General features: G+C 56.4%; 9 protein-coding genes and 1 non-coding gene across 10 annotated transcripts; 5 read left to right on the forward strand and 5 right to left on the reverse strand.

Annotated features, from left to right (window-relative positions):
- The first annotated feature begins 448 nt into the window (after nucleotides 1-448).
- F5144DRAFT_t150 lies at nucleotides 449-547 on the forward strand. The gene has a single exon. It is a non-coding gene; the product is annotated as a tRNA-Lys (tRNA).
- A 256-nt stretch (nucleotides 548-803) lies between these two features.
- F5144DRAFT_351497 (uncharacterized protein) lies at nucleotides 804-2,958 on the reverse strand. Its single transcript, XM_066784305.1, has 2 exons — nucleotides 1,956-2,958; nucleotides 804-1,884 (listed from the first exon to the last, which is right to left on the reverse strand). The coding sequence occupies exons 1-2, from the start codon at nucleotides 2,617-2,619 to the stop codon at nucleotides 923-925; spliced, it is 1,626 nt and encodes a 541-aa protein (XP_066639798.1). The 5' UTR covers nucleotides 2,620-2,958; the 3' UTR covers nucleotides 804-922.
- A 773-nt stretch (nucleotides 2,959-3,731) lies between these two features.
- Nucleotides 3,732-5,397, reverse strand: F5144DRAFT_657154 (Skp1 family, dimerization domain-containing protein; the record flags this gene model as incomplete). Its single annotated transcript, XM_066793181.1, has 5 exons — nucleotides 3,732-4,529; nucleotides 4,798-4,834; nucleotides 5,037-5,054; nucleotides 5,248-5,280; nucleotides 5,366-5,397. The coding sequence occupies 5 exons, from the start codon at nucleotides 5,395-5,397 to the stop codon at nucleotides 3,942-3,944; spliced, it is 708 nt and encodes a 235-aa protein (XP_066639799.1). The 3' UTR covers nucleotides 3,732-3,941.
- A 1,196-nt stretch (nucleotides 5,398-6,593) lies between these two features.
- Nucleotides 6,594-8,788, forward strand: F5144DRAFT_657160 (uncharacterized protein). Its single transcript, XM_066793182.1, has 4 exons — nucleotides 6,594-6,989; nucleotides 7,045-7,126; nucleotides 7,187-7,338; nucleotides 7,401-8,788. The coding sequence occupies exons 1-4, from the start codon at nucleotides 6,818-6,820 to the stop codon at nucleotides 8,312-8,314; spliced, it is 1,320 nt and encodes a 439-aa protein (XP_066639800.1). The 5' UTR covers nucleotides 6,594-6,817; the 3' UTR covers nucleotides 8,315-8,788.
- An 805-nt stretch (nucleotides 8,789-9,593) lies between these two features.
- F5144DRAFT_517860 (uncharacterized protein) lies at nucleotides 9,594-11,151 on the forward strand. The gene is made up of 3 exons (XM_066786651.1): nucleotides 9,594-10,021; nucleotides 10,078-10,689; nucleotides 10,745-11,151. Exons 1-3 carry the CDS (start codon nucleotides 9,856-9,858, stop codon nucleotides 11,071-11,073), a joined length of 1,107 nt encoding a protein of 368 aa, XP_066639801.1. The 5' UTR covers nucleotides 9,594-9,855; the 3' UTR covers nucleotides 11,074-11,151.
- Nucleotides 11,152-11,427: 276 nt separating this feature from the next.
- Nucleotides 11,428-13,414, forward strand: F5144DRAFT_605599 (uncharacterized protein; the record flags this gene model as incomplete). The annotated part of the gene is made up of 2 exons (XM_066791442.1): nucleotides 11,428-12,196; nucleotides 13,158-13,414. 2 exons carry the CDS (start codon nucleotides 11,428-11,430, stop codon nucleotides 13,412-13,414), a joined length of 1,026 nt encoding a protein of 341 aa, XP_066639802.1.
- Nucleotides 13,415-13,736: 322 nt separating this feature from the next.
- F5144DRAFT_351543 (uncharacterized protein) lies at nucleotides 13,737-14,930 on the reverse strand. Its single transcript, XM_066784306.1, has 4 exons — nucleotides 14,632-14,930; nucleotides 14,397-14,562; nucleotides 14,141-14,340; nucleotides 13,737-14,061 (listed from the first exon to the last, which is right to left on the reverse strand). The coding sequence occupies exons 1-4, from the start codon at nucleotides 14,732-14,734 to the stop codon at nucleotides 13,883-13,885; spliced, it is 648 nt and encodes a 215-aa protein (XP_066639803.1). The 5' UTR covers nucleotides 14,735-14,930; the 3' UTR covers nucleotides 13,737-13,882.
- Nucleotides 14,931-15,127: 197 nt separating this feature from the next.
- F5144DRAFT_495138 (uncharacterized protein) lies at nucleotides 15,128-18,629 on the reverse strand (the record flags this gene model as incomplete). Its single annotated transcript, XM_066786080.1, has 4 exons — nucleotides 15,128-15,556; nucleotides 15,614-17,665; nucleotides 17,723-18,151; nucleotides 18,216-18,629. The coding sequence occupies 4 exons, from the start codon at nucleotides 18,627-18,629 to the stop codon at nucleotides 15,128-15,130; spliced, it is 3,324 nt and encodes a 1,107-aa protein (XP_066639804.1).
- Nucleotides 18,630-19,136: 507 nt separating this feature from the next.
- F5144DRAFT_582299 (major facilitator superfamily domain-containing protein) lies at nucleotides 19,137-21,069 on the reverse strand. The gene is made up of 2 exons (XM_066789492.1): nucleotides 20,006-21,069; nucleotides 19,137-19,937 (listed from the first exon to the last, which is right to left on the reverse strand). The coding sequence occupies exons 1-2, from the start codon at nucleotides 20,587-20,589 to the stop codon at nucleotides 19,190-19,192; spliced, it is 1,332 nt and encodes a 443-aa protein (XP_066639805.1). The 5' UTR covers nucleotides 20,590-21,069; the 3' UTR covers nucleotides 19,137-19,189.
- Nucleotides 21,070-21,678: 609 nt separating this feature from the next.
- F5144DRAFT_550674 (cytochrome P450) lies at nucleotides 21,679-23,497 on the forward strand (the record flags this gene model as incomplete). Its single annotated transcript, XM_066787648.1, has 4 exons — nucleotides 21,679-22,610; nucleotides 22,694-23,144; nucleotides 23,236-23,325; nucleotides 23,384-23,497. 4 exons carry the CDS (start codon nucleotides 21,679-21,681, stop codon nucleotides 23,495-23,497), a joined length of 1,587 nt encoding a protein of 528 aa, XP_066639806.1.
- Between the last annotated feature and the right edge of the window lie 186 nt (nucleotides 23,498-23,683).

Genomic DNA, 23,683 nt, shown 5'->3' on the forward strand with positions numbered 1-23,683 from the left:
GGCGGGCACCAAGACTTGCAAGCATAAAGACTTCCAAATATATCCTTTATCGGGCTTTGAAGTTATTATTTTGAAGAGAGATTTTAGTTGACTTTACTTCTGTACTTGGTTGTCTTGACCTACTGTAGGCGTCAGGGGGAAGTAAACAAAGATCGAATCCCACCAGACCTCAATGGCAGCATCAAACCCCCACTCACGTTTTGGTACATAGCACACGGGCCAAAATAGTCAAAAGCACTCGAATATAAATTCCAATTTCCTAGTTACCCATCAACACTTTTCAAAGGTCACGGGCGCCATTCATGCTGGGGATGGTAGAGGGCGTTGCCCCTGGACCCACTTGTGGATTCAAGAAAAAAGGCAGAAAAAAAACCTCATCGAGTGCGACCAGGATCTACCCACAAAATTTACCATCCCGACCACGAACCCCAACAACAACAGACCCAGCGCCCGGCTAGCTCAATCGGTAGAGCGTGAGACTCTTACTTCCCCACCAAGGGCCAGAAAGGCGATCTCAAGGTTGTGGGTTCGACCCCCACGTCGGGCTCAATTCCCGTCATCGGCGCTCCGGTCTTCACTTATCTTTTTCCATTTTGATCCTCGGAGCATGAAGAAGGGTGATGTGTGTTTTTGCCGCGTGCCACATTGGGGTACCTGCTTTTGAGTGCTTGAGGAACCCTCACGACGAGCTGTCCTACCCCTAACTCCCGGACGAACTGATCGGCGGCGGCTCATCACATTGGACTTGACGGTCTACTTTACCAGGACAGACTCGGGGCTCACCTTTGCGGGAAACTAAATCACGGGCTTGACTAAGGCTTGCTGCCGATAATGCTAGAATTTGATACGGCTAACATGTTCGTGGTATCGTAATAGTAGATATGCTGTGAAAGCTGTAAAAAAGAACACGTCGAGGCCAAGTTCAGATCCTCCCGCCCAACCCCCTCTCGACATCCCTCTCGGGTGTATCCGGCGACGGCAACTCGACCTCTGCAGCGACATGCACATGGCGGCCCTCCTTCCACCCCCTAACACCACTTTCCCGTCCCCTAGACGAACCCATATTCGGATCCGGCGACGGCAGCTCCGCCGCGCCCAACCGACTCGTCGTCCCCCTCCAACCCCTCCTCCCACTACTCGCATCCATCTCCTTCGGACTTGGCGGCGGCGGTTCCATCCCCCCAAACCCAAACGGCGAGCGCGCCCACTGCGCAATCGCCGTCGCCACACTACTCGCCGACACCGGCCCCCCATCACCACCACCACCACTGCCACCTAACCCATGTATCGGCATCGGCGGCCACGCATGCGCCCCCGCTCCCCCACCTCTCACCGCACCCATCCCCATCCCCATCCCCACCACCTCCCCCTCCCCCAACTCACTCGACGCCCGCCCATCCGTCCGCGTATCCACCCTCCCAAACGACCGCGGCGGCGGATAAGTATGCGACGTATCCGACGTCTTCTCCGTCAGCGTGCCCCCGGGCTTGCCACGCCTCTTCCCATCACCACCTCCGCCACCACTGCCGCTGCCTCCTCCCCCGCCTCGCCGGTGTTGTTGCTCGCGCCGCCGCTTCTGCCGTCGGGAATGGACGGGCTGTGCGAGCAGGTAGGCGACGGCGAGGAGGACGAGCAGGATGGGGATGCCGATGCCGAGACCGATGCCGAGGCCGATTTTGAGGGAGTAGCTGGTGGAGTCGTTGTTGTTCTGGGATTGGGATTGGGAGAGGATGGTGCCTGGGGAGAGGGTGAGGCGGGAGGATGAGTGGGTAGAGCAGCAGTCGGTGATGTTGGTGTTGCCGCAGCAGTGTTGGAGGGTGTTGGTGGTGGAGTCGAGGGTGGAGGGGCAGGGGATGAGGGGGATGGCGGGGAGGGAGGGGCGGTCTGTGATGGGGGTTAGTTGTGTGTTTGGTGGTTGGTTGGTACGTGTATCTAGGTAGGGGAGGGGGGCTTACCAGTGCTGGCTGGGCAGAACTTGGTGCAGGAACCGCCCCAGGCTTTGTCGGTGCATCCTTGCTGGGTCATGAGGTTGCTTGAGTCGGGACTCAGACACAGGCCGTTGGAGAGGCAGGTGTCGCCCCGGTTGCAGCACCATGTCCCTGCGCCGGCGTCGGCTCCTGGTACCGAGCATGGCTGCTGGTTTGTGTCCTCCTCCCTCCATGTGTTGTAGCAGGTTGCCTGGGCTTGGGCACCGAGAAGCAACAAACTCACACCGGCAAACACGACGAGCCGCGCGCGTAATCTTGTGGTGTTTCTTGACATGGCTCGGGCGGTTCGGGGTGGGTGAGTGGTCTCGCCGTCTCGGGCAGGGTCCAGAAGGAAGCAAGTTGCACACGGGACCCCGGGGCTGAGCGGAACTCTTATTAAAGGCCTGTGGACGAGGCCGGAAAGATACGATGAGGTGGCGTCAGGTGGGATGATTGAGCCGCGCTTGGGGGCAATGCAAGGTCCTCCGGCACAGCATCTGAAGATGTCATGTTTCCGGCGGCACAGAGGTCTTAAATGGGGGGTGAGACAGACAGCCCGACCAATGTGACGCGCCCTGACCACCAAGTAACCAACAGGCGAGGGCTGAACCAACGGGCTCAACAGGCCAGAACCAACAGTCACTTTACGCATGCATGTCACAATCGTGTTGGCAGTTGATTAGCCGTGCACCGTGGGTAAAAAAGCAAGTTGAGTGACTGCCTGGAGGCTGGAGGTGAGAAAACCCTGAAAACGGTACGGAGACATAAAATTTCAGATGGAAACAAACCTGAATACTACTCTTCAGATTTTGCTCTGTTTCAACCCCCCTCCCGATTCTGGGGAATGCCGAGATGCGGCGCACCTTTTTTCAGCTCTTAGGCTGCAGCTTAGAAAGATAAAATGGAAGTCACCCAGTGAGCGCAGCGGTACGAAGTCAGTGGGGCCGCGTCGATCCGCCGTGACGCGATCGAGTCACACAAGAAAGGGAAGGAACGACTTCCATGTTGGCGCTGGGGCTTGCGGGCAGTTGGGGGCTACAAAATGGCACGTCGGTCCTCGCTCGGGGTCACCGTCACCGCAGATTCCACGCACACCATTAATGACTGCATTTACTGCTGTTGCAGGCCCGCACCACACCATTGGCACCAACCACACGCGCCCCCCGCTCTTTGGCCCCGGCGTTGGTTCGGCGGCGCGGTTATTTTTTGTTTCTGGTTTCTCCTCCGCGCGTCGCCTCAAACGTGTTCACCGTTCAGGTGCCGCTGCGCCGCGTACCGACACAGCCGCCAGCCGCTGGGCGGGTAACCCGACTGCAGTCGGCCTTTGCCCTTTCTCGGCCAAGGACCGTTGCTCGCCGCAAGTCTGCCGTTGCCTTTTTGATTTCTCGGCGGGGGCCGTGATGGAGGAGAGAGGTCACGCAGCCCTCGCAACCGTCCGTGACTTGCAGCTCGCAGCTCGCAGCTCGCAGCCCACCTCTCCGGTTGTTTCAACTCTTCAAACTGCCGGTTTGCGGCCAAGTCGGCTGAGATCCGCCCGCGATGTTGGGAGATGAAACACCATTCGGCAAGCCCGCTGCCCGCTGCCCGCTGCCCGTTGCCCGCTCACACAGAGTTACATTTGTTGCTCAAGGCGGCAGATGCCATCACAACGCTACCAGTATTGGCCGAGAGTTGGGTAGAAAGCTGGTCTGGTTTCGGTCACTGAGAATTATTCATCGTCATTAATTATTACTTACTGGCAAAGGGTCAAGGTGCATTTCCGTTATTATCAAAAACTTGGGATTTAGATTTAATCGCAGGACAAAGTGAGCTCCTTAGCCTTGCAGGGCAAGGATGTCCTTTTGCTCAGTGTTGGCGGAATTACGACATACATAGGTACGTAATAAGGTACCCTACCAGTAGCCGCCTTATCGTGTTACTAGCACAGAAAGGCTGGGCTCCGGAGGCACCAGATTACGACGTTGTGTTTTCCTTTCACGCTCTCTCCTTCCCAGATGCCCACGCGTTCTCCTTCTCAATTCTTGTCTGATCCTCGGGGCTGAAGTCATTCACAATGCCGAAAATCTCCCGGATCACCGGCGCCGGTTTGCCGCTAATCAAGCTAGCGACATACTGGCAGCCGCGCTGCTTAGGCAGGTCCATCTCGAGGTAGTGGGTTAGCACCAAGAAGTCGAACAGCTCTTTTTCCGACAAGTTGTGGAAGTACTCCTTCTCCCAGTCGGTCAACGTGATTCGGGATCCGTCCCTGTTTCCGGACTCCTCGTCATTCGGCTTGCGTAGGTCCTTGTACTTGGTCAGCCATTCGATCACCTTGCTCACGCTGTTGTCGGTGACATCCTCGCGGCAGAATGGGATCACCTCCTTCGAGAAATCCACGTCCTTTTCCAAGCTGGCAAAGTCCTCGAAAAGCTGGCGGAATACCCCGCTGTGCTCGGCTGCTTCTCGAGGAATGGTGAATATCTTGCCCTGCGAGAGGACATTTCCCTCCTCGTCGGTGATGTTGTTCTGGACGTTGACGAATTCGCTCATTTTGCCGGTATTGATGGCCTTGTGGGCTGGTGGCTTTGTGGTGTGTTGTAGGTAGGATGCCGGTGAAGTTAAGTTGGGATTGCGAGTTGACGAGAGAAGGGAGAGGAACTCAACGGTACCCAGGTAAGAAAAGATGCAAGGTTGATTTATATCCCTTTGACTCGCTTCAAAACAGGCCTTGAAACTGTCAGTCTAGTTACCCTGCCCAGCAATATTGTTCCGTCGGAACGTTTTTTAGCTTGCTTCAACGGAAAGTCCAGTGTTTGGTGCATAATCTTAATGTCACCTTTGTGAGACGTACGGTCAAAGCACCCTCGCTCTCGGGGCCTTTGAACTTGCTTTGTCAATGCCATTGTTATCCCCGGCTAGGTACTATGGGTGAATCACTAGTCAACACAACTGGCTTGGTCATTGCCATCCAACGATCCCGGCGTTGACCTCTAATTTCTCGAGGCGCTCCTCCAAAACCTTTTCATACTCAGGCTGTGATGGTTGGCCAGGACTTGGCCTACAGATCTCCCGTTGTCCCTGAGTTCTCACAATAACCTAGGGGCTTGGCTGCAGAGAAATAAACACGATTTTAGTGTCAATTCTCTGGCCAGGTTCAAGGTACGGGCTATAATTGACAAGGGCGGGAGGTCTTGTAATGTTACCAATGGAAATGATAGTCAACTTGTTGTAGAGCTTCCGAGTTAGTGTAGAATGACTGTCTCGGTCCATCTCCAACCTTCCACATAAGTACCTACCTTACCTTACGTAAGTAATTACCCAGGCAATTTCTACACTGATGAGGATCGATCAATCACACACTACTAGGCTCGAGCAGCAGCCATAGAACAGTTTGATCACGTTGCTCTTTGGTGACTTACTGCCAGGTGGTGCGCGGCACCGCGAGGGACATTGTCAAGCTTCCATAATTCAGGTTCATGTTACTTCACGGAACATTCGCGGAACCTGCTCACCCAGCACGGAATCCCCGACTGCCAGCTGACTTTGATTCCCCGGCCGCCATGACCTTACTGTGTCGCGACACTGACGCGCGTGGTGGAGTCGGAGCAAGGGCTTGTCATTTTCGAACCCGCACAAGTGCAGATCCCTGGTCCAATGACAATCCCCAATCTGTCTGCTCAGACCCCGTTTCTTGCCGATTTGGGCCGTGGAGTGGCCCGCTTCAGCGGCCTGTGCGGCTGTCCTTGTTGTCATCCGGTCCCGAACGGGTTGGGGGCTTCAGGGGGCTTGCCACTAGTCTTCGGCCGACAGGAATCCAGAAGCCCCGTCCCTGTCACACCAAACAAACGAGCCCTGCGATCTTTGTGGCGCTCGGATGATTTTGCCGGGACGCAGGGAACATCGCGAGGAATGCTGACCACGTGTGGGATGGTTCAGTTCTTGACCTGGGGAACGACTCAAGAGGGCCACATCCCGCCGTCTTTGTCCGGCGCTATCGAACCGCATGTCTGCACATGTGGTGCACGTTCCCTCCCGATAAAGGAGAGGGTGCTTTGACTGACCTACCGTCTGCTACCCCTCTCCTGCCGCTGTGGCTTCTTACAGGCATGCGTGGCTTTGTTTGATAGTGACAACCTGCAGCTTGCGCCGCCTGCAATCAAGCCGTGTTGAGCACCAGGCACCAGGCGGCATTGGATGGTCGGAGGGTTGGGAGGACAAGGACGCCGTCGACCAGGGGGGGCGTGGAGATGAAATACATAGAGATGATCCCGATCGGTGGGGAGAGAGTCAATCTTTTCATGCCCTACCCCCGCAGGGAAAGAACTTTGGGTTGCAGCTCGATAAGCGAAAAATGAGGTCTCAGCTGCTGTCATGGCAGCCACCAATCTGGTGGGACGAACCAAGTTCTGGTACCACGGCTTAACACGCGAGCACGGGTATCCCTTGCGGCGGTCCACCACCAAGGATTGGCGGATCTGCCATCCCCGCCTGTCATCGGATGGTTACACGGATGCAAGGGCACAGATGCACCTGCGCGATCTGATCTCGGCTCTGGCGTCTCAGGGCCGGGCAAACCAGCAAACAGCTGACTCCCGGGATGCACCCACCCACCGCGGTACGGGATATCCACAAAGAGAGAGAGAAAGCCCTGGGCTGAGTGGCGTTTGTATTTGCGTTTCCCCCCGGCTTGCGTACATATCTCTCCCTGCCCTTCCCCGGCTTGGGATTCCCTAACCTTTTTTTTTTCTCTCTCTGTTTCAGGTTGTCGCCCGTGTCAAGCTTGGCTTCCAAGGACTCACATGGGGCATCGTTCTTGAATTCGCTTTGACCCTCACCCTATCTTGCGTCGTCGGCGCATATCACCTCGCACGATGCGGTTTCAGCCCCCCTCGTGGTTGAACTGGTACAAAAAGCCAGAATATCGCGACATCAAGGAGTATGCCACCAATGTCAGCTCCGGACGACGCCCCGTGAGCCCGGACGGCCGCAATGGAGGCATCCCCAGCCGGTTGCGGCTCGACCGCATCCTGGCAAACAAGACATGTAAGTCATGTCACACGGGAGTGGCATGTCTCAGGCTGACACGGTTGTTTCGCAGGCAGCCCAATGTCGCTGTACGACTTTTACATGTATCTCAAGCACATTGAGTACTCGGCCGAGAACCTCGAGTTCTACATGTGGTGCGTTTTCCCGCTGCCTCTGATATGATGTGGTCACGGACTTGGCTGATAAGCGACCAGGTTCAAGAACTACGAAGCTGCTTATGCCCAGGGCATGGTCATCGAAAACAAGGACTACGGTTCCATCCCCAGCGCCACTCAGTCCACCTCGTCCGTGACCCGGATCCAGCCCGGCGACAGTGCCGAAGACGATGACAACGACAGCGAAGCGGGTTTGTCCCCCCCCCTTCCACCCCTCCACCTCACCCCTTACTAACACGCCCCCTCCCTCCAGCCCAAGAAACCCTCGCCCGCATCTCCCAACTAATCTCCACCACCGCCCTCTGCACCTCCAAATCCGCCTGCGCCACCTTCCCTCCCCCCGGAGAGAACAACACCACCACCAACAACCCCCCGAACCCCAACCACCGCCTCATCAACCCCACGCCCACCACCTCCCCCCCCACCGACCTCACCACCATCACCACCCTCTTCCTGCACCCCAACGCCCCCAAAGAACTCAACATCCCGCCCCATCTCCGCAACCAAACCCTCGCCGCCCTCACCACCGCCTTTACCTCCGGCCGCCCCCCCTCCCCCGACACGCTCCGCCCCGTGGCCGAGCACTGCTACACGCTGCTCCGCAACTGCTCGCACCGCAACTTCGTGCGCCTGGGCGTCGGCAACGGCACCTTCGAGACGGTGTGCGTGGCCACGGTGCTGGGCTGGGTGAATCTGCTGGCGGGGTTCGTGCTGGTGCTGTGTCGGGCGGTGGTCCCCGAGAGGGGGACGCATACGAGGTGGGAGGTGTTTGCGGCGTGGCCGTTGTGGTGGTTGGGGATGAGTTTGGTGTTGTCTGGGTTGAGGGGGAGTTGCTTCTTTTTGTTGCTGTTTTCGAGGAGGCAGCAGTTGCCGTGGGAGAGGTTTGATGATGGGGATGATGGGGATGGGGGGGAGAAGAGGGGGAGTGGGGAGAGGGGGAGGTCGGGGGGGTTGAGGGAGAATAAGAGGGTGGGTGCGAGGGGGTTTAGTTTGTGGAGGGCGGTCAAGAGGCTGATGATCTTTGATCGGAGGATTCGCGTGCAGGAGAGGCATCTGAGGCGGTTGCAGCGGAAGATTGTGGGGCAGAGCTTGATGGGGGGCGCTGTCTTTGCGTCGCTGTGCGTCCTGCTGTTTATCTGGCTGCCCGTGTGGAGGGAGACGGCGTAAGGGAGGGAGGACTGAAAAGGAGGGTGGATGGGTTGGCGTCTTCCTTTCTCACCATCGTGCTGGGAACGGATTCGGGGACAACGAATGATACCTTGGGTGGGGTTGTATGATGACTGACGTCCCAATTTCTTTTGTTATTACTCTTCGATTCCATTATGAAACCCTTGTTCGGCCATGCAAATGTGCAATGAGGGAGCTGTCACTGTTGTTGCCATGGGATATTGTTGCAAGCCACCGGCGCACTCATGCACCTGTGGGCGTCGAGAATCCCGTTTGCGGAATTGACAACCAAGGCGTTGTAGTTTAGTGCTAGCGTATTAGTACCTTTGACGGTTTAATCGTGTATCATCATTCCAATTGGCCATCAATGGCCCAGCAGCCCATGGGCAAAAAAAGCCAAACTCCAAGCGTGGGTGCCGACGAAACCTTCGACTACCTACCTAGAGAAACGAAAGGAAAGACATTCGGAAGCCCAAAATCTATTTTGTTTTATTTGCTCGGTTTTCTTCATCTTTCTGTCTTTTCGTAATTTCTTTTATTTCTTTCTCTTTTCTTTACTTCTTGCTTCCTTCGCGAGTTCGGCTTTTCTGGCCAAGGGGTACCTACAGGTAGTCTGGTCCGCCCCGAGCGCTGGTTATATAAATGTTCACGTAGGTAAGTAGGTACGTATCCTAGCTAGGCAAGCTAGATGGGTAAGGTGTCTAGTTCCATATCACTGCATGATCAGTCTACCTCACGATCCACAAGTCCGAGCAGTCGGATATTTACCCCCTTCCTACTTCCTACCGAGAACCTAGTAACCCTCCATTGGAACCCGGACTGTTGTCGTGCAGTTTACTCTTTGTGAAAACCTTCTCTGTATGAGGGTTGCCCTGTGTCGTGCTCCTCAGGATCCTCCCGCTCAACGCTCGATCGGTAACGTTCGCCGTGTCAGCCGTGAAGGATCGGGTCTAGTTACTCGCTCAGTCGATGCTTCTCTTGGCCGCCACGACGATACTCCGCTATCCCCGCTTTCTTCTCTCGCTTCATCCCCAAAGATCCGACCCGAAGAGTCCGGCGTTGAGCTAATGCATGCCGGCGACTCCCTCGATGGACGGTTCTGGGCGGGTTTGGACGACATGCAAACCATGGGGAAAACAGGGGATCGAGAACGACGCAACACGGGGATACAGCCGGAAATAGCTGCGTTCGTAGCGCTGTTTAGCCCGTACAACCATGCCCTGCAATCGAGCTTTTCCGGATCTTGATCTTCGCTTCCGCGTTCTCGGCTATTCGGGTGACATCCCGCAACGTCTCCCTCCGCCCCCCTAGATTAGGAGTCTCCACGGGCCACGCTCTCCCGTACCCTAGCAGAATCTCCGCCAATGAACAGCCCACTGTCCCTGAATTGGCTCCGACTTCAACCTGGTATCCGGGACAAAGGAAGGCTATTTGGATCAGATTGCGGTCCTTGGCAGGAAGTATATATGATGGCGCATCCGTTGTGGTTTGGGTACACCCTGTTCGTTCCCATCCAAGCTTGATATCTTCACGACTTCACAATGGGGCGTTCTCTCTCTCGGACAACTCTGGCACTCCTTGCCGCGGCCCCCGGGGCCTTGGCTGCGGATACGGCTGGGTTGTGGACGCAGTGCGGTGGCATTGGATACACGGGGCCGACAACATGTGTTTCTGGCGCTTATTGCATGGCGTATAACGACTGGTACCGTAAGTGGCGAAATAACTGGAAATCGGTCCAACTATGCATGTTGACAATGCCATAGACCAGTGTATCCCGGGCCAGGCCACGACCACCCCCGCGACATCCACCACTCTGGCGACCTCGACCCGCACGAGTTCGACCACAAGCGCGGCGTCCAGCACCAGCAGCGCCACGCCTGATGACTGCTCCGTGCAGTTCCTCATCACCTTTGGCGACTCGTACTCCCAGACGGGCTTCGATGTCAAGGGCACCAAGCCCTCCACGAGCAACCCGCTCGGTAACCCCGCGTTGCCCGGATGGACCGCTAGCGGTGGCTTGAACTGGGTTGGCTTCCTGGCCTCCCAGTACAACCGATCCACTCTCCTGAGTTACAACTTCGCCTACGGCGGTGCCACCACCAACGCCACCATCGTCCCTCCTTACGAGCCGACGGTGCTCAGCTTCGTTGACCAGGTCAAGCAGTTCAGCGACAGCATCGCCAAGAAGCCCAGCTATGCCCCCTGGGGAGACAATGCCCTGTTCGGAGTCTGGATTGGCGTCAACGACGTGGGCAACGCGTGGTGGAAGGAGGACTACGACCAGGTCGTTGAGCAGATCATGGCCACCTACTTCGGGCAGCTGCAGATTCTGTACGATGCCGGTGCAAGGAACTTTGCCTTGCTCACCGTGCCGCGTAAGTTGTTCTTTGTCCTTTGTACTCGGGGACTCGCTAACAAGAACGGACACAGCCATCCACCGGACCCCGGCGGTGCTCGAAGGATCCGAAGATAACCAGAAGGCCGAGGCCGTTGCCATTGCCAAGTACAACGATGCCCTGACTGCTGGCCTAGCCGCGTTCAAGACCAAGAACACCGGTATCACGTCCAAGATCATCGATACAACTGCCCCATTCAACACTGCGCTCGATAACCCGACGAAGTACGGCTCGCCCGACGCCACCTGCTTCAACAGCGACGGCAAGTCATGCCTCTGGTTCAACGACTACCACCCCGGTATCGAAATCAACAACCTTGTTGCGAAGGCTGTCTCGGATGCCTGGAAGGGAAGCTACTTCTAGGTTGTTCAGGGGCGATGTCAATAATTCTTTGACCTCTTAGCTTGAGACAATGAAATTATATGCCAGTTTAAAACAGAGGTTGTGAACTTACTATTGGCCCATATTCTTCTCCATTCCTTCCGAGTAAGCGTGTTTAAGCACAGGTGTTGGGACTTGGACAGCCGTCATGTTCAAGAATTCAAGGATTCCGGGGCACACGATGGTTCAGGACTCGAACCTTTGAGTATTTCAAGCTTGAGAACCCGCTTGATCCCTGTAACAGTTACAAAAACACCAGTCATATTGACAACCCAACCCACCATTACCACCACACAATATTTTCTTTTGTTTTGATACTCAGTCACAGTCTCCACCATGAGCCTCCTCTACGAGATGAAGTTCATCCCGTCAGTGACGACCATCGAGGATAAATGTATCTACTTCCACGCCATCTCGCACGTCCCCGTCGACACCAACCTGGACCCCGCCGAGGACGTAGCCATCCCCCCACAAGAACAAACCTCCCTCACGACGCCGCCACCACCACCGGCCACCCCACCACCGCCACCGCCACCGACCATACCACCACCGGCCACCCCCCCACCCCCCAACCGCCCCAGCTCCCCCCAGGTGACCTGGCCGCCGCCGACCCCCCCGCCGGCACCACGCAGCCTGGTGGGCCTGGAACCCTCCCCCTACGTCAGCCCCGCGGCGGCCGAGGCGCTCATGAGCTGGAAGACGATCCGCTTCTTCAGCGCGGTGTTCCGGCTGATGGCCAAGGCGCTGGCGGGCAACGGCGACCCCGTCACCTACGCGCACACCGAGCTGATGAAGGACTTGACGAGGCCGGACATGGCCGCGTGCGCTCTCACCATGCCGCTGGATATGGTGCGGGGGGCGGTGGATTATTTCGTGGGGCGGCGGAGGGAGGTGATGAAGAGGCGGGCGTTGGCGGAGGAGATGGGGGGGATGTATGAGCAGCGGCGCGGGTCGGAGCCGGGGATGCTGGAGACGGAGAAAATTGCGAAGCAGTGGGATGCGGTTGTGTTTTATCAGAGGCTGGATAAGTTTATTGACTTGGAGGCTGTGAGGGTTGCGATGCGCCGGGAGTTGGAGAAGGAGGGGTGGCCTGATTCGCGATATCGTTGGTGACTGGACGTCTAGGTTACCTAGCCATGCTTGGATCGTTGATGTGTTGGTGATGTGTAAACACCTGGTTGGATAAAATGGAGGTGAATTATTCCTTTGAGTGAATCCCCTACTATGATCAGTTCCCTTTTTTGAGTGACTTGACTCAATGTGTCACTTGCATTGTACGATGAACTACACCCAAGAAAGGTGGTTTGAATCAAGAGAGAAAGAATGATACTTACATGTAGTCATAGGTTTCGAGTTTCAGGTAATGGTGGCCCGGAGATTCGTGATGGTCATGGTTGCAAACCAAGTCAGAAACAAAACTGCTTAGGTACGTACGGGAACACGATGACGGCTGTTATGCACCGCCCCCTACGCAAATATCATATGCCTGTGTGTTGTCGGGTCATAGTTGGCTAGGTGCGACTCAGGTTCTACACTTTATGAGATGGAGAAGCGTTGTGCATAAAGGCTGTGTGTGACCTTTGGGGGTAAGCACAACGAACACCTCATCACTCTCCCCCTTTTAAAGGTTGCTGCCCCTTCGCTCCTCATCCTTACTAATATCCTGCTTCCTTGACACTGACTGGGATTCTGAAAATCCATAAACCGACACCGAGCTTACGCTATAATTTTTGCCTACCTCAACAAATCCAACCACCCACTTACAAACTCTCCTACTTACGACAAGCATCGCACATCCCGCCCCAACCGGGACCCCAGAACCATTGCCAAAGAAAGTCCCCATCTTAGATCCTACCCTTTTAGTCAAACACCACACCACGACCACAACCACGACCGCCAACGCCCCAACAACCCCGGCCGACACACTAAACGCCCTCCTCGTCTGCTACCCCATCCTCGCCACCATACTACCTACACCACCACAACGAGCTGCTCCGCCACGCGTCGACACCCGACCCACAGCAGCAACACCAACACGACCAGCAGTGATAGCCCTACCTACATAGGCCTGTTCATGATGAAGTTGGCGTGGCCGGCCTTCAGTCTAGCGTTGTACGAGCGGTGGAGGGCGAGGCGGGAGAGGAAGCGCAGGGAGGCGCGGGAGGGGGCGGTGTTGAATCGGAGGGAGATTGAGAGGGAGGAGAGGAAGTGGGAGAGGGAGCGGGAGAGGGAGAGGGAGCAGGAGAGGGAGAGGGCGGAGCGGTGGGAGAGGGAGAGGGAAGCGGCACTGGAGGGTGCTTCCCGGCGGGCGGCGGGGGGTTGAGGGGGAGGGTTGGTGAGGATTGGGTTTGGGAGGGATGGGGTGGTTGGGAGGGGGGATGAAGCTGTGGTGGGGATGGAGTGAGGGGGAGAGCAATGGGTTGTGGGCGAGGCTTGAGAGAGGGGGTTCTTGTTTTGGAGGAGGAGAAGGCGTGGGGAGGTGAGGGGACCAACCAAGGCTAGGAGCTGGGGGTTTCTGCAAGGTCTAGGGACGATGGTACTGGACGTAATAGGGATTGGGATATTGCGACTAGCCTTGGTGTGAACCTGGGCTGGACGGAGAACTCTGGTTGATACGGTTGTTGGTGATTGCTATCGAGTTTTGGGTTGATGGAAAAGCGTTCATTTATTTATCAGGAATGAAAATATCTCTACCATCAGCTGTCCCTTTTCCGGCAGTGAAGCCGGTGTTGTGAAAACGGCTGGTTCGCCTGCATCCTCATGACACCCATTTGTGACACCACCTGAGACCTCAAGACCGGAGCTTATACTGCTTGCGTCCATAGTAAACGGCGATTGCGAGAGCTATGGCCCCGAATATAGCGCCGAGGATGGAACCAACTTCTGCTCCAATACTCAGTCCGTCCTGCGCGGCGGGCGCCGTATTTATTATCGTCTGCGGCGCCTGTGGCGTTGGTGACGGCCCCCCAACTGCTGGCAGATTAGAAACTATTCCGGTGATCGTAGCCACCACCCGGCAATCAACGTCAACGCAAGGGCGGGATCGTACCTGGGTCAGTGGTGGTGGCAACCGTTTGCGAGGATAGGCTCGTCGTTGTTGCACCCCAGACGGAGAGATGAATAGAAGTTCCCGAAGTCTCTGTTGTAGCGCTCAATGGTCCAGTGAAAGGATTTGAAGATGCGATACATTGTCCAAAGATAGTCGCTCCGTAGTCATAATTCTTGACCATCGCCTTCTCTCCGCTTGGGCTGCGATGAGGTTTAGTTTGAGGCCAAGGACATGGCATCTTTGTCAGGGTACGTACCAACAAATTTGGCGTGAGCCACAACCCGTAGAAGGCCATTTTCCATAGTCGTACCAAGTTGTGGCTAGGGTATATGCAGGATCCGGGCAGAAGACGATGTGAGGTGTGACTTGGACGTTGATGGCACAGGCGACATCATTGGGGCACCAGTATGTCCACGCTGCCGCTGCGACAAGATCAGTAAGAGCAATGGGGCTGGGCCTAGAATAGAGGCGACGGGCTTGGGGCTATTTACTGGAAGTAGCATAATCTGGCCAGAACCCGCAGATTTGAGACAGCTTGAAGGTCTGAGATGGAGTGGCAGGGTCCGGCAAAGCTGTTTTGGGAGATAATCTCATTCTAATTCCGGGAAGATCTGTACCGGTGCTCGGTTTGTGTGTAGCTCGTAAGAGGGACTACCTCTGTGTATGCTGAAAGAAAGTGAACAAAAATACAGATTGACAGAATGAAGCTGAAAAGACGGAGAGCCTGAGCAGGCTCAGCAGACGCATGCATGAGAAAGCACCTCGTCAGCCGTTGTGGCGTTTTCCTAACCAAAAACGACACCAGCATTGTGCCTAGCCTGGTCTCGTTGTCTTGGCTGAAGCGGCGGTGCCCATGCCATGCACCCAAAACGCCTTAGTTGATTGTGTTATTGGGTTTGTTTTGATTCATTCTACAATCAGAGTAGTGGCATCGAACCCCGATTCCCCTTCTCTAAAACAACTTGAAGACTTGGCATCAGGACGAGATCAAGCCTTCTCATCCAGAAACCCAGACCGTCTCCAGTTCCGGACGTAGTTCAGAATCTCCTCCCGCTCTACAATCTCAACGTTCCGCAGGGCGAGTGACGCCTGGCGTGCTTTGGACGTGTCCAAAACGACGCCGCCGCTAGCCATGCGCTCAAAGTCGTGCTTAAAGAAATCCATCAACATGGCCACCGAAGCATAACCAGACGCCCGCACCAAGGCGCTCCCTTCCGCCTTTGCTACCCACTCGTCAAAGCTAACAAGGGCCGAAGACGGAGGAAAGCCTAACCCCTCTGCGATGGTCGACATGACGGTATACCAATCTTGTCGGAGGGGGTTCTCGACATGGTAGATAAGATCAAGTGGCTGGGGTGAGAGAAGGACGTCAGATATGGTTGTGGCTGCCACATCCACAGGCAGCCAGGAGAGTGTCTGTGAACAAGTCAGTCAAATGGTTCGTTTTCCTTACGGCAGGCGGAAAGCTCTTACCCCTTGCAGTTTTGGAAAGGCCTTGATGGTTTGTGATAACCTCACAAGCGCAGGGAAATGCTCTCTGGAGTTCCAGATGCCGCTTGTTCTCGCACCCGATATCTGCCCCAACCGAACGCTGGCCACCTCCACCTTGCCGCGCAACTCGTCGGCCACATTGGCCAGGATCTTCTCGCAGACGAGCTTTGCCTTGCCGTACCCAAAGTCGTTGGTACTCCTTGCACCTTCCATGACCTCCTCCGGGACGATCCGCGAGCCGTGGCTCCGGTGGTACTGGCCAACCACGGCGATCGAGGACACAAAGAGCAGTCGAGTTTGCTTGCCCTGGAGTTCGTTGGCGTTGGCAGAGAGTTGGACAAGGTTCTGCAGAAAGCGGAACTGGTTCTCAAAGGATGAGATGGATCGCTGGAAATCCACAGGCCAGGCACAGTGGAAGATGTGGTCGACTTTCTCAGCCAGACGCCTGTACTCATCCCCCTGAAGACCCAGGCGGTCTTGGAACGGGTCCGCCTGAATAACCGTGACCTTTGGGGCATACTCGGTTGGGATGTTGGCACCCTTGGAATTTGCCTTCTGAATCTGTGCGGCGACGTAATCAGTGTCGCCGTTGGTTTCAGCTGAGTGTCTCCCCTTGCGAACAAGGCAAATGACCTCGGAGACGTGTGGTAGAGCAACCAAGTGCTGCAAGGCGTATGAGCCGAGAGTGCCGCTGCTCCCGGTCAGCAAGACGACATGTCGGCGTTTGGACACAAGCCCGCTGTAACGCGAGACATAGCTGTCGATCATGGCTTCTTCTGACAGTTCTCGCCGGCTACTCGTAAGCCTCAATGCGTCGCCCATTTGCGAGATGGTAGGATTCTTGTAGACAAAATCCGCCCCAATCTTATCCGCGGGGACAAGGTTTGACATGCCCTCCTTTCTTAGAGCTCTCTTGATGGCCCTGGATATGCGTGCTGCTTGTAGCGAGTTTACGCCCAACTCAAATAGGTCGTCCTCGGCACCCCAGACTCCTTCCGGCACAGCATCCTGCATCTGCGCTTGTACTAGCTTTTTCAGGCTGTCCTCCAGGGCGTCAGGGTCAAGAGACGAATCACCATCGCTATCCGTGAGCTCCAAATCCTGGTAAGCTTTCTTGATCTCCTCCTCAAAGATCCGGTACGCCTCCTTTCTCAACACAGACCCCTTATCGGAACGGGGGAGCGGCTTTTCGGGCCCGGTCACCACTATGCTAGCCAAGGACGATATCCGAGCATGGCTGTCCATCTGCCGCCCTGCCTCGGCCACAATGGGCCAGAGAAGCGCCTTGAACGTATCCACGTCGGCCGTGTCAGGGGTATCGGCCCGCTCCACAACCACGCCGAGCTCGAACTGCCCGTCGCCAAAAGCCACCGCTCCCTTGACCAACTCGCTTTGACAGAGCGCTGATTCGAGAATCTGCGGCGGGACCTTCTCCCCCGTGATGAGCACGATCAGATCGTCCTTTCGCCCCATGGCTCGGAAGTCGCGGCCGGGGTTTCGGTCGCTGGTGACTAGCCAATCTTGCAAGACGAAGGGGGTGTCCCAGCCAAAGGGCAGCGCCGTCAACTGGTAGTGCTGGCCACTGCTAGGAGCAGAAGGGGCTGTGGTGTTTTGCTGCTGCTCCGGTTGTTGTTCGACGGGCTCGACAGTGATTCGGTAGTCATCCCGGAGCCGCCAATAGCGCCAGTCATAATCCTCTGAAGGGGCAAATATGGGAGCTAGCGGCCCAATCTCGGTGGTCCCAAAGTGAGCTAGCAACTTGACACCAGCTGCGGCCAGCTTTTCACCGGTTGTCAGCTTGAGCGGGCCGCCGCCGCAAGCAACAAATTGCAGCGGGAGGAGCGCGTCCACGCCTTCGCCGGGAGGGAGGGCAACCATTTCGTCTAGGATGTGAGGCACCGTCATCAGGGACTTGCAGCCAAACTGCCGGAGAGCGTTGGCCGTGGACAGTCCGGTGGGGACTGTGTGTGGTGGTGGCAGTAGGAAGGGCTTTCCGATGCCCAAGGTGAGGCAGGGGACGACTAGACCAAACCCCTGTTTCTCCGTTTAGTACGGCTGCATCTAATGGCTGTGGGGGGGGGGGTTTCTTACGTGGTATAACGGAAGGGTGGACATGTTCAAGGCGCCGATATCCTCCTCATCGGTTCGGATATGGCAGCTAGCGTACCCAAGCAGGTACTTGTGCGACTGAAAGATGGCCTTTGGAAGTCCGGTGGTCCCCGAAGAGTGCAGGATCAAGACATTTCGGTCTTGCTCGCCAACATAGTGGTCCGGGGCACAGATGGTCACCTTCCCCCTTTGGCCATTCTCAGGGGTTTCTTCTGCTGCCCTCAAATCATGCTGAAATGACTTTGCCACATGTAGCTTTGGGAGAGAGCTGCCGACAGAAGTTTCAGTTCCCGTCTCCAAAGGCTTCAGCACGCTGGCCGTCCGCGGGGACACAATGATAGCTTGTGCCTGGATGGTGTCTGCTAAGTGCTGAACCGCCACCGTGCTTAACCGTGCGGACAATAAGGCGACCTACTCCCGCGCCAAGTTAATCTCAAAGTGTCGTGATGGACGCATTATCTTTATATGATCTTACCGGTGTCCCTAGGGCCATCAGGGCAAAGAGGTGAATCAGGAGACTGAGGTCGCTGTCCATGAAGAGAGCAACCGGGGCGGGTTTGCCAGTTGGTGTTTTGCTTTCGTGACTAATCCCCAGCTCCTGGAGTAATCTTTGGGAACAGCGCCAGACTGCATCTCGAAGCTGAACCATGTTTACCACCGCCATGGGCGGCGGCACATCCGTGTCTCCCGATGTATCTGCAGACTTGAGCGCCTGGTAGCAGAACAAGGTTTCCGGGTTGACACGGGCATTGTAGTCGATCAACTCTGGGATCGATCTGACACGCGGATCGTTGGAGTTTGAGACTTCGGATCGGAGGTTGATGTCGGCGGCCTTGAAGAACTGGTGGTGGTCCTCCAGACCGTTCAAGTTACCGAGTGATGACGGCATGTTTGCCTCGTGTTACAAAATGCGTGGGCTAGAGAGGAGTTGGGTGGCGGCGCGAGGGCTGCTTGATTCTACGTCACGGAGGCGTTCCAAGATACCCGGGCTAGTTGTAAAGGGCTGGGCGCGGAAAGATTTCCCTTGCTGGTCGTTTTGACATACACATGTAAGCAGGGGACATAGTTCCATGCATAACTTCGCACCGAGGACAGATTACAAAGGGGTTGGCCACGTTCGGGCTTTCTTACTCCGGTCCCAACTGCGCTCGACCTGGAAGCTGTCAGACCTGAGCCATTATGAGCACACCAACTAGCCCGCTTTATTGATTCGACGAATACCCCCAGAAGGTCATGATCAAAGAGCGTTACGGAAGAATAGTTGCACGTGGCAATAATTACCCACCACGCGTTGATACGACAGATAGAGATGGAAGCGGGTACGGTATCCGTGCCGTTGTCTTCAATGTAACCAAGGCATGTGACGCCTCTAGATCATCAAGGATACAGGGCCGGTAGTAATGGTAAGACATACTCTATTATCTATCAATGTTCCGGCGCTATAATCTATCAGAATCGCTTCCATTTCCACCCGCACTGCGCGTTCCGGCTGAGAAGTATCAGCACAGCGCCTACAGTCAATGCCAACCCAGAAAAGATCTTGAGATACAAATAACCGCCGTCGTTCCGGCTAATCAGGCCGCCCGCGATCGGGTTGCTCGTCAAGGCCGCAATACTGATGATGCCAAACGTGGTGCCGAGCCGGATACCCATCTCCTCGACCCGTGACATCTGCTGCACCAGCGCCGGCGTCATGCCGACAAATGTGCCGGAAGTAAAGCCAAAGATGCACGCAAAGACCACCGTTGCTGCCGTGCTGCCGACGGGCGCCGGGATCCATATGGCGAGCACGGCCACCGCCGACAGGGCGGTCGTGACGACCATGACGTTGAACCGGCCGACCTTGTCGCCCAGCCAGCCCGGGATGATGCGGCCAAAGACGCTGACGCCGTTCAGAATGGCGATCTGGTAGTTGGCCAGCTCGGATCCCATGCCCCGATGCTGCGCCTCGAGCACTAGAAAGTTGAAGGCAACAAACATGCCGCCGGAAAAGAAGGCGAGGCCAAGCGCGTTGAGAAAGAATGGCGTCTCGCCGAGCGGTCGGAAAAACGCCATCAGCTCCCATGGGGTTGGCTTGGGTGGGTTTCGGGACTCCAACGTGAAGCAGGCAATGATGAGGAGGAACAGAAACATGAAGGCGCAGATACGCAACGCCCATGCGAAGCCGATCAGAGCACCGACACGGATGACGAGTATTCTATGAGAACCAAATTAGCAGCTATGCAAGAACGAAGTCGTGGGGGGAATGCCCCTGGGAGAACTTACGGCAGGATACAAGCACTGACTGACGATCCCGATGCCACGATGCCAAGGGCCAGGGCCCGCCGCTTCGAGAACCACGAGCCGACGGAGCCCGTAGCCGCCGAAAAAACGGCAGCAGCACCAACGGCACTGCAGATTGACTGCGAGAGCATGATCTGGTAGTACTCAGTCGCGAGCGAGGCCATCATGAGGCCAAAGACATGGGCGAAGGTGCCGGCATACAGGAGGGGTTTGGGCCCGAAACTGTCGTAGAGCTTTCCCAGCACGGGCATGCTGATGTACATGACGGCGACCTCGGTGGAGGTGATCCAGGCCACGATGCCCGGCGGGTACGCGCTCAGCTGGTTGTGCTGGTAGTGCGCCTCGAAGATGCCGATGCAGTTGACCCAGCCGAAGCTGACGAACAGACAGCACCAGGCCCCCAGGACCGCCGACCACGCCTTGAAGCCGCCATCGGGAGGGGGGGATGGGCTGGCGGGTGTGTCGGTGGGAGGCTGAGGCTGCGCGGGCAGGGTTTCTGCCGATGAAGGTCTGGCGGGTTCAGACGAGGAAGATGACGAGGCCGTCTTTTCCTTTGGATCCTCCATCTTATTCTTGGCCGTCGATTGTCTACGTGGATGATGGACTATTGCGGCAAATGCATCGTAAATGTGACGCTAGAGTAAGTAAGGTATCAAATTCCTGGTTTAAGTCTAAGTTTTGCAATGGGATTTTCCTGAACCTCCTCCAAGCAGTGGAAGGTGAAATGGGCAGCACAGAGAGTGTGGACTTGGGACTGACCTCACCGACCCGCAAACAATTGCATGTTGTTGAATGGTCTGGGCTGAGACAGGAAGTTCCGAGTGGCAGGCTCCGGTCCCAGGTACGTACCTAAGGTACCGACATGGGTAGCACGGTGGCTCGGAAACCGAGCGGTTATATCCGCGGTCCAGAGTATGGTACCGTCTTGCAACGGAACGGCAGCCCTCCCGTCCGCACCCGTCCTTACCCGCTGTTCTCGCTACCCAACATCATCTTCTCGCTTGGGGACTGGATTTTTCATATCTTTAGCAGTCAGCCGGCATCGGTGGCGGGGAGATTTCCCTGCGGCTGCAAATGGCCTCGGATGGTACATGCACATGTAGGTGCGCCGCACTTTTGTCGCTTATGGAGAGGAGCAAGGCCTAGATGCACCTGAAAGGCACAAGCGATGCAAGTCGATCCGCCAAGATTACCTAATATTTTCTTCCTTTTTTATCTCCGCTCGTAGCTGCATCGTATCCTTACCGAATGCGAGATAAGGTTCTAGCCCCTGCACCCCATCTCGCCTTGGTGGAAGACACATGTTCTCTCGTCGATGAGTCCTTGCTTGTGGCCATCTGCAAGCCAAGAGACCGGAGTATGCCCCATTTGGGCCTTCCTCGTGCGACAGTTGTAGGCTCCTTCGTAAACATACGCGGACCCCTGACATGGCAGCTTGGGTGGTATGTACATACCGTGGACCGTGATTCTTCTTCATGTCAACGAAGATGTCCGTATATTCGTATATCATGTCATAGTCGGTTGAAAGAAGGACCGAAGTACGCTGAAATCGTAGCCACACTCCATAATATCCAATTGTCGGCACGACATGCATGTGTCGGCTTTGCATTCCAGTCAGCTTCACTCCCCCAACTTGAGCAATGACGACGACCAAAATGAAGGAACTGCTGGGCCTCACTGACATCCCTATTGTGGGGCACTACGCTGAAAGTCGACCCGGTCTGGTGCTCTTCGTCGCGGCTGTGGGTGTAGTGGCTGCATTGCAGTTTGCCGTGTTGCTGCGTTCGTACTGGCGACTATCACACATCCCAGGCCCCGTACTCGCCCGCTTCACAAACCTCCCACGGTTCCTCTGGGTGCTAAGCAACAAGGCCCACGACCATCACATTGCTCAGCACCGGCAATATGGCCCCATTGTGCGGTTCGGGCCGAACATGGTGTCCGTCGGCTCTCCTGAGGAGGTCGGGAACATCTACCGCTTCTCCAAGCCGTGGCTGAAGGCGGATTTCTACAAGGCGCTCCTGATGAAGCCCAATGGCAAAGCCATCCCGGGCATCTTCGCGGCGCAGGATGAGGAGATCCACCGGATGCTCAAGAAGCCCGTGTCCGGGGCGTACGCCATGAGCACGCTGGTGTCGTTCGAGCCGTACGTCGACACGACCATGGTCGTCTTCTGCGAGGAGCTGCAGGCGCGGTTCGTCGACCCGCAGAAGCCGTGCGACCTGGGCTCGTGGCTGCAGATGTTCGCCTTCGACGTCATCGGCGAGCTGACCTTCTCCAAGCGGCTCGGCTTCCTCGAGTCGGGCACCGACGTCAACAATGTCATGGCGTCCATCTGGGAGATGTTCAAGGAGACCTCGCTAGTCACGCAGATGCCCTGGCTGGACAAGTACTGGACCAACAACCCGATCCGGAGGCACATGCGCGGCAAGGGCGTGAGCCCGGGCGCGGCCTTCGCCATGGCGCGCGTGCAGGAGAGGCGGAAGCTGATGCAGACCGAGGGGACCAACGATTGGGACCGGGACACGCGCGATTTCCTCTCGAGGTTTCTCGAGATCGAGGCCAAGGATGAGAAGTTGCCGCCGTAGTAAGTTTCCCTCCCCTTAACAGCATCACCAACCCCAAACGCTCCCCCACAACCAGCACCATCAAACTCACACCCCCCTCCAGCGCCCTCGCCGCCTGGGCCTCCTCCAACATCACCGCCGGCTCCGACACCACCGGCATCTACCTGCGCGCCATGTTCCACTACCTGCTCACGCACCCCGCCACGCTCGCCAAGCTCCGCGCCGAAGTCGACGCGGCGGCGGCCGCCGGCCACGCGCCCGGGCAGCTCGTCTCGTGGCGGCGCGCGCGCGAGCTGCCCTACCTCGACGCGTGCGTCAAGGAGGCTGGGCGGCTGCACCCGCCGTTTGGGCTGCCGTATGAAAGGGTGGTGCCGAAGGAGGGGGCGGTGGTGTGTGGCAAGTTCTTGCCGGGCGGTACGGTGGTGGGGATGAGTGCGTTTGTGGTGGGGCGGGATCCGGGGTTGTTTGGGGAGGATGCGGATGAGTGGCGGCCGGAGAGGTGGTTGGAGGTGGGCGAGGAGCAGAGGAGGAGGATGGAGGGTGGGGTTTTGGCGGTAAGTTTTCCCGTTTTCTTTTCGACCCCCTATTTAGGTGTGCTAGGGGGTGTGGCAGACTTGGGTTCTTTTGCTAACAATGTTGTGACAGTTTGGCGCCGGTCACCGGACTTGTATGGGCAAGCATATCGCTTACCTGGAGATTTACAAGGTGGTTCCCACGCTGTTGCTCCATTTTGATGTAAGTGTCACTGCCCCAGGGCTACAGAGCTGCGAACTGACGTGATGCCCGGCAATAGTTCGAGCTGGTCGACGCGGATGGCTTCAAGGTTGAAAACCGTTGGTTTGTTATGCAGCATGGCCTTAAGGTGGGATTGAAGAAGAGGGGATCACAAGCAGCTGGAAAGAAGTAATTGCTTACCTGTAATTAAACAAGATTACTCTGATTACCTATTGATACCTTGCCTCACGTGCTACCATCATTGTAGACGTAGTCCGGCGGCAATGTAACACCCAGTCCATTACATGCATCAAACAACATTGAAGGTATTATTAGGAGCTGACAGTTGACTGGATTCTACTCTGTTTATTCCTTCCCT

This window comes from Chaetomium tenue (genome assembly GCF_020726465.1).
Source record: "Chaetomium tenue strain MPI-SDFR-AT-0079 chromosome Unknown F5144scaffold_6, whole genome shotgun sequence".
NCBI lineage: Eukaryota > Fungi > Ascomycota > Sordariomycetes > Sordariales > Chaetomiaceae > Chaetomium > Chaetomium tenue.

Coding starts and splice junctions, on each gene's coding strand:
- F5144DRAFT_351497 (XM_066784305.1), bottom strand. CDS start 2,619: ATGCGTAAAGTGACTGTTGGTTCTGGCCTGTTGAGCCCGTTGGTTCAG. Junction 1,885..1,955: donor GTTCTGCCCAGCCAGCACTG/GTAAGCCCCCCT, acceptor CCCCCATCACAG/ACCGCCCCTCCCTCCCCGCC.
- F5144DRAFT_657160 (XM_066793182.1), top strand. CDS start 6,818: ATGCGGTTTCAGCCCCCCTCGTGGTTGAACTGGTACAAAAAGCCAGAA. Junction 6,990..7,044: donor CATCCTGGCAAACAAGACAT/GTAAGTCATGTC, acceptor GTTGTTTCGCAG/GCAGCCCAATGTCGCTGTAC. Junction 7,127..7,186: donor AACCTCGAGTTCTACATGTG/GTGCGTTTTCCC, acceptor ATAAGCGACCAG/GTTCAAGAACTACGAAGCTG.
- F5144DRAFT_517860 (XM_066786651.1), top strand. CDS start 9,856: ATGGGGCGTTCTCTCTCTCGGACAACTCTGGCACTCCTTGCCGCGGCC. Junction 10,022..10,077: donor GGCGTATAACGACTGGTACC/GTAAGTGGCGAA, acceptor ACAATGCCATAG/ACCAGTGTATCCCGGGCCAG. Junction 10,690..10,744: donor TGCCTTGCTCACCGTGCCGC/GTAAGTTGTTCT, acceptor GAACGGACACAG/CCATCCACCGGACCCCGGCG.
- F5144DRAFT_351543 (XM_066784306.1), bottom strand. CDS start 14,734: ATGAGATTATCTCCCAAAACAGCTTTGCCGGACCCTGCCACTCCATCT. Junction 14,341..14,396: donor GGCTCACGCCAAATTTGTTG/GTACGTACCCTG, acceptor ACCTCATCGCAG/CCCAAGCGGAGAGAAGGCGA. Junction 14,062..14,140: donor TGCCACCACCACTGACCCAG/GTACGATCCCGC, acceptor ATCTGCCAGCAG/TTGGGGGGCCGTCACCAACG.
- F5144DRAFT_582299 (XM_066789492.1), bottom strand. CDS start 20,589: ATGGAGGATCCAAAGGAAAAGACGGCCTCGTCATCTTCCTCGTCTGAA. Junction 19,938..20,005: donor GTCAGTGCTTGTATCCTGCC/GTAAGTTCTCCC, acceptor TGGTTCTCATAG/AATACTCGTCATCCGTGTCG.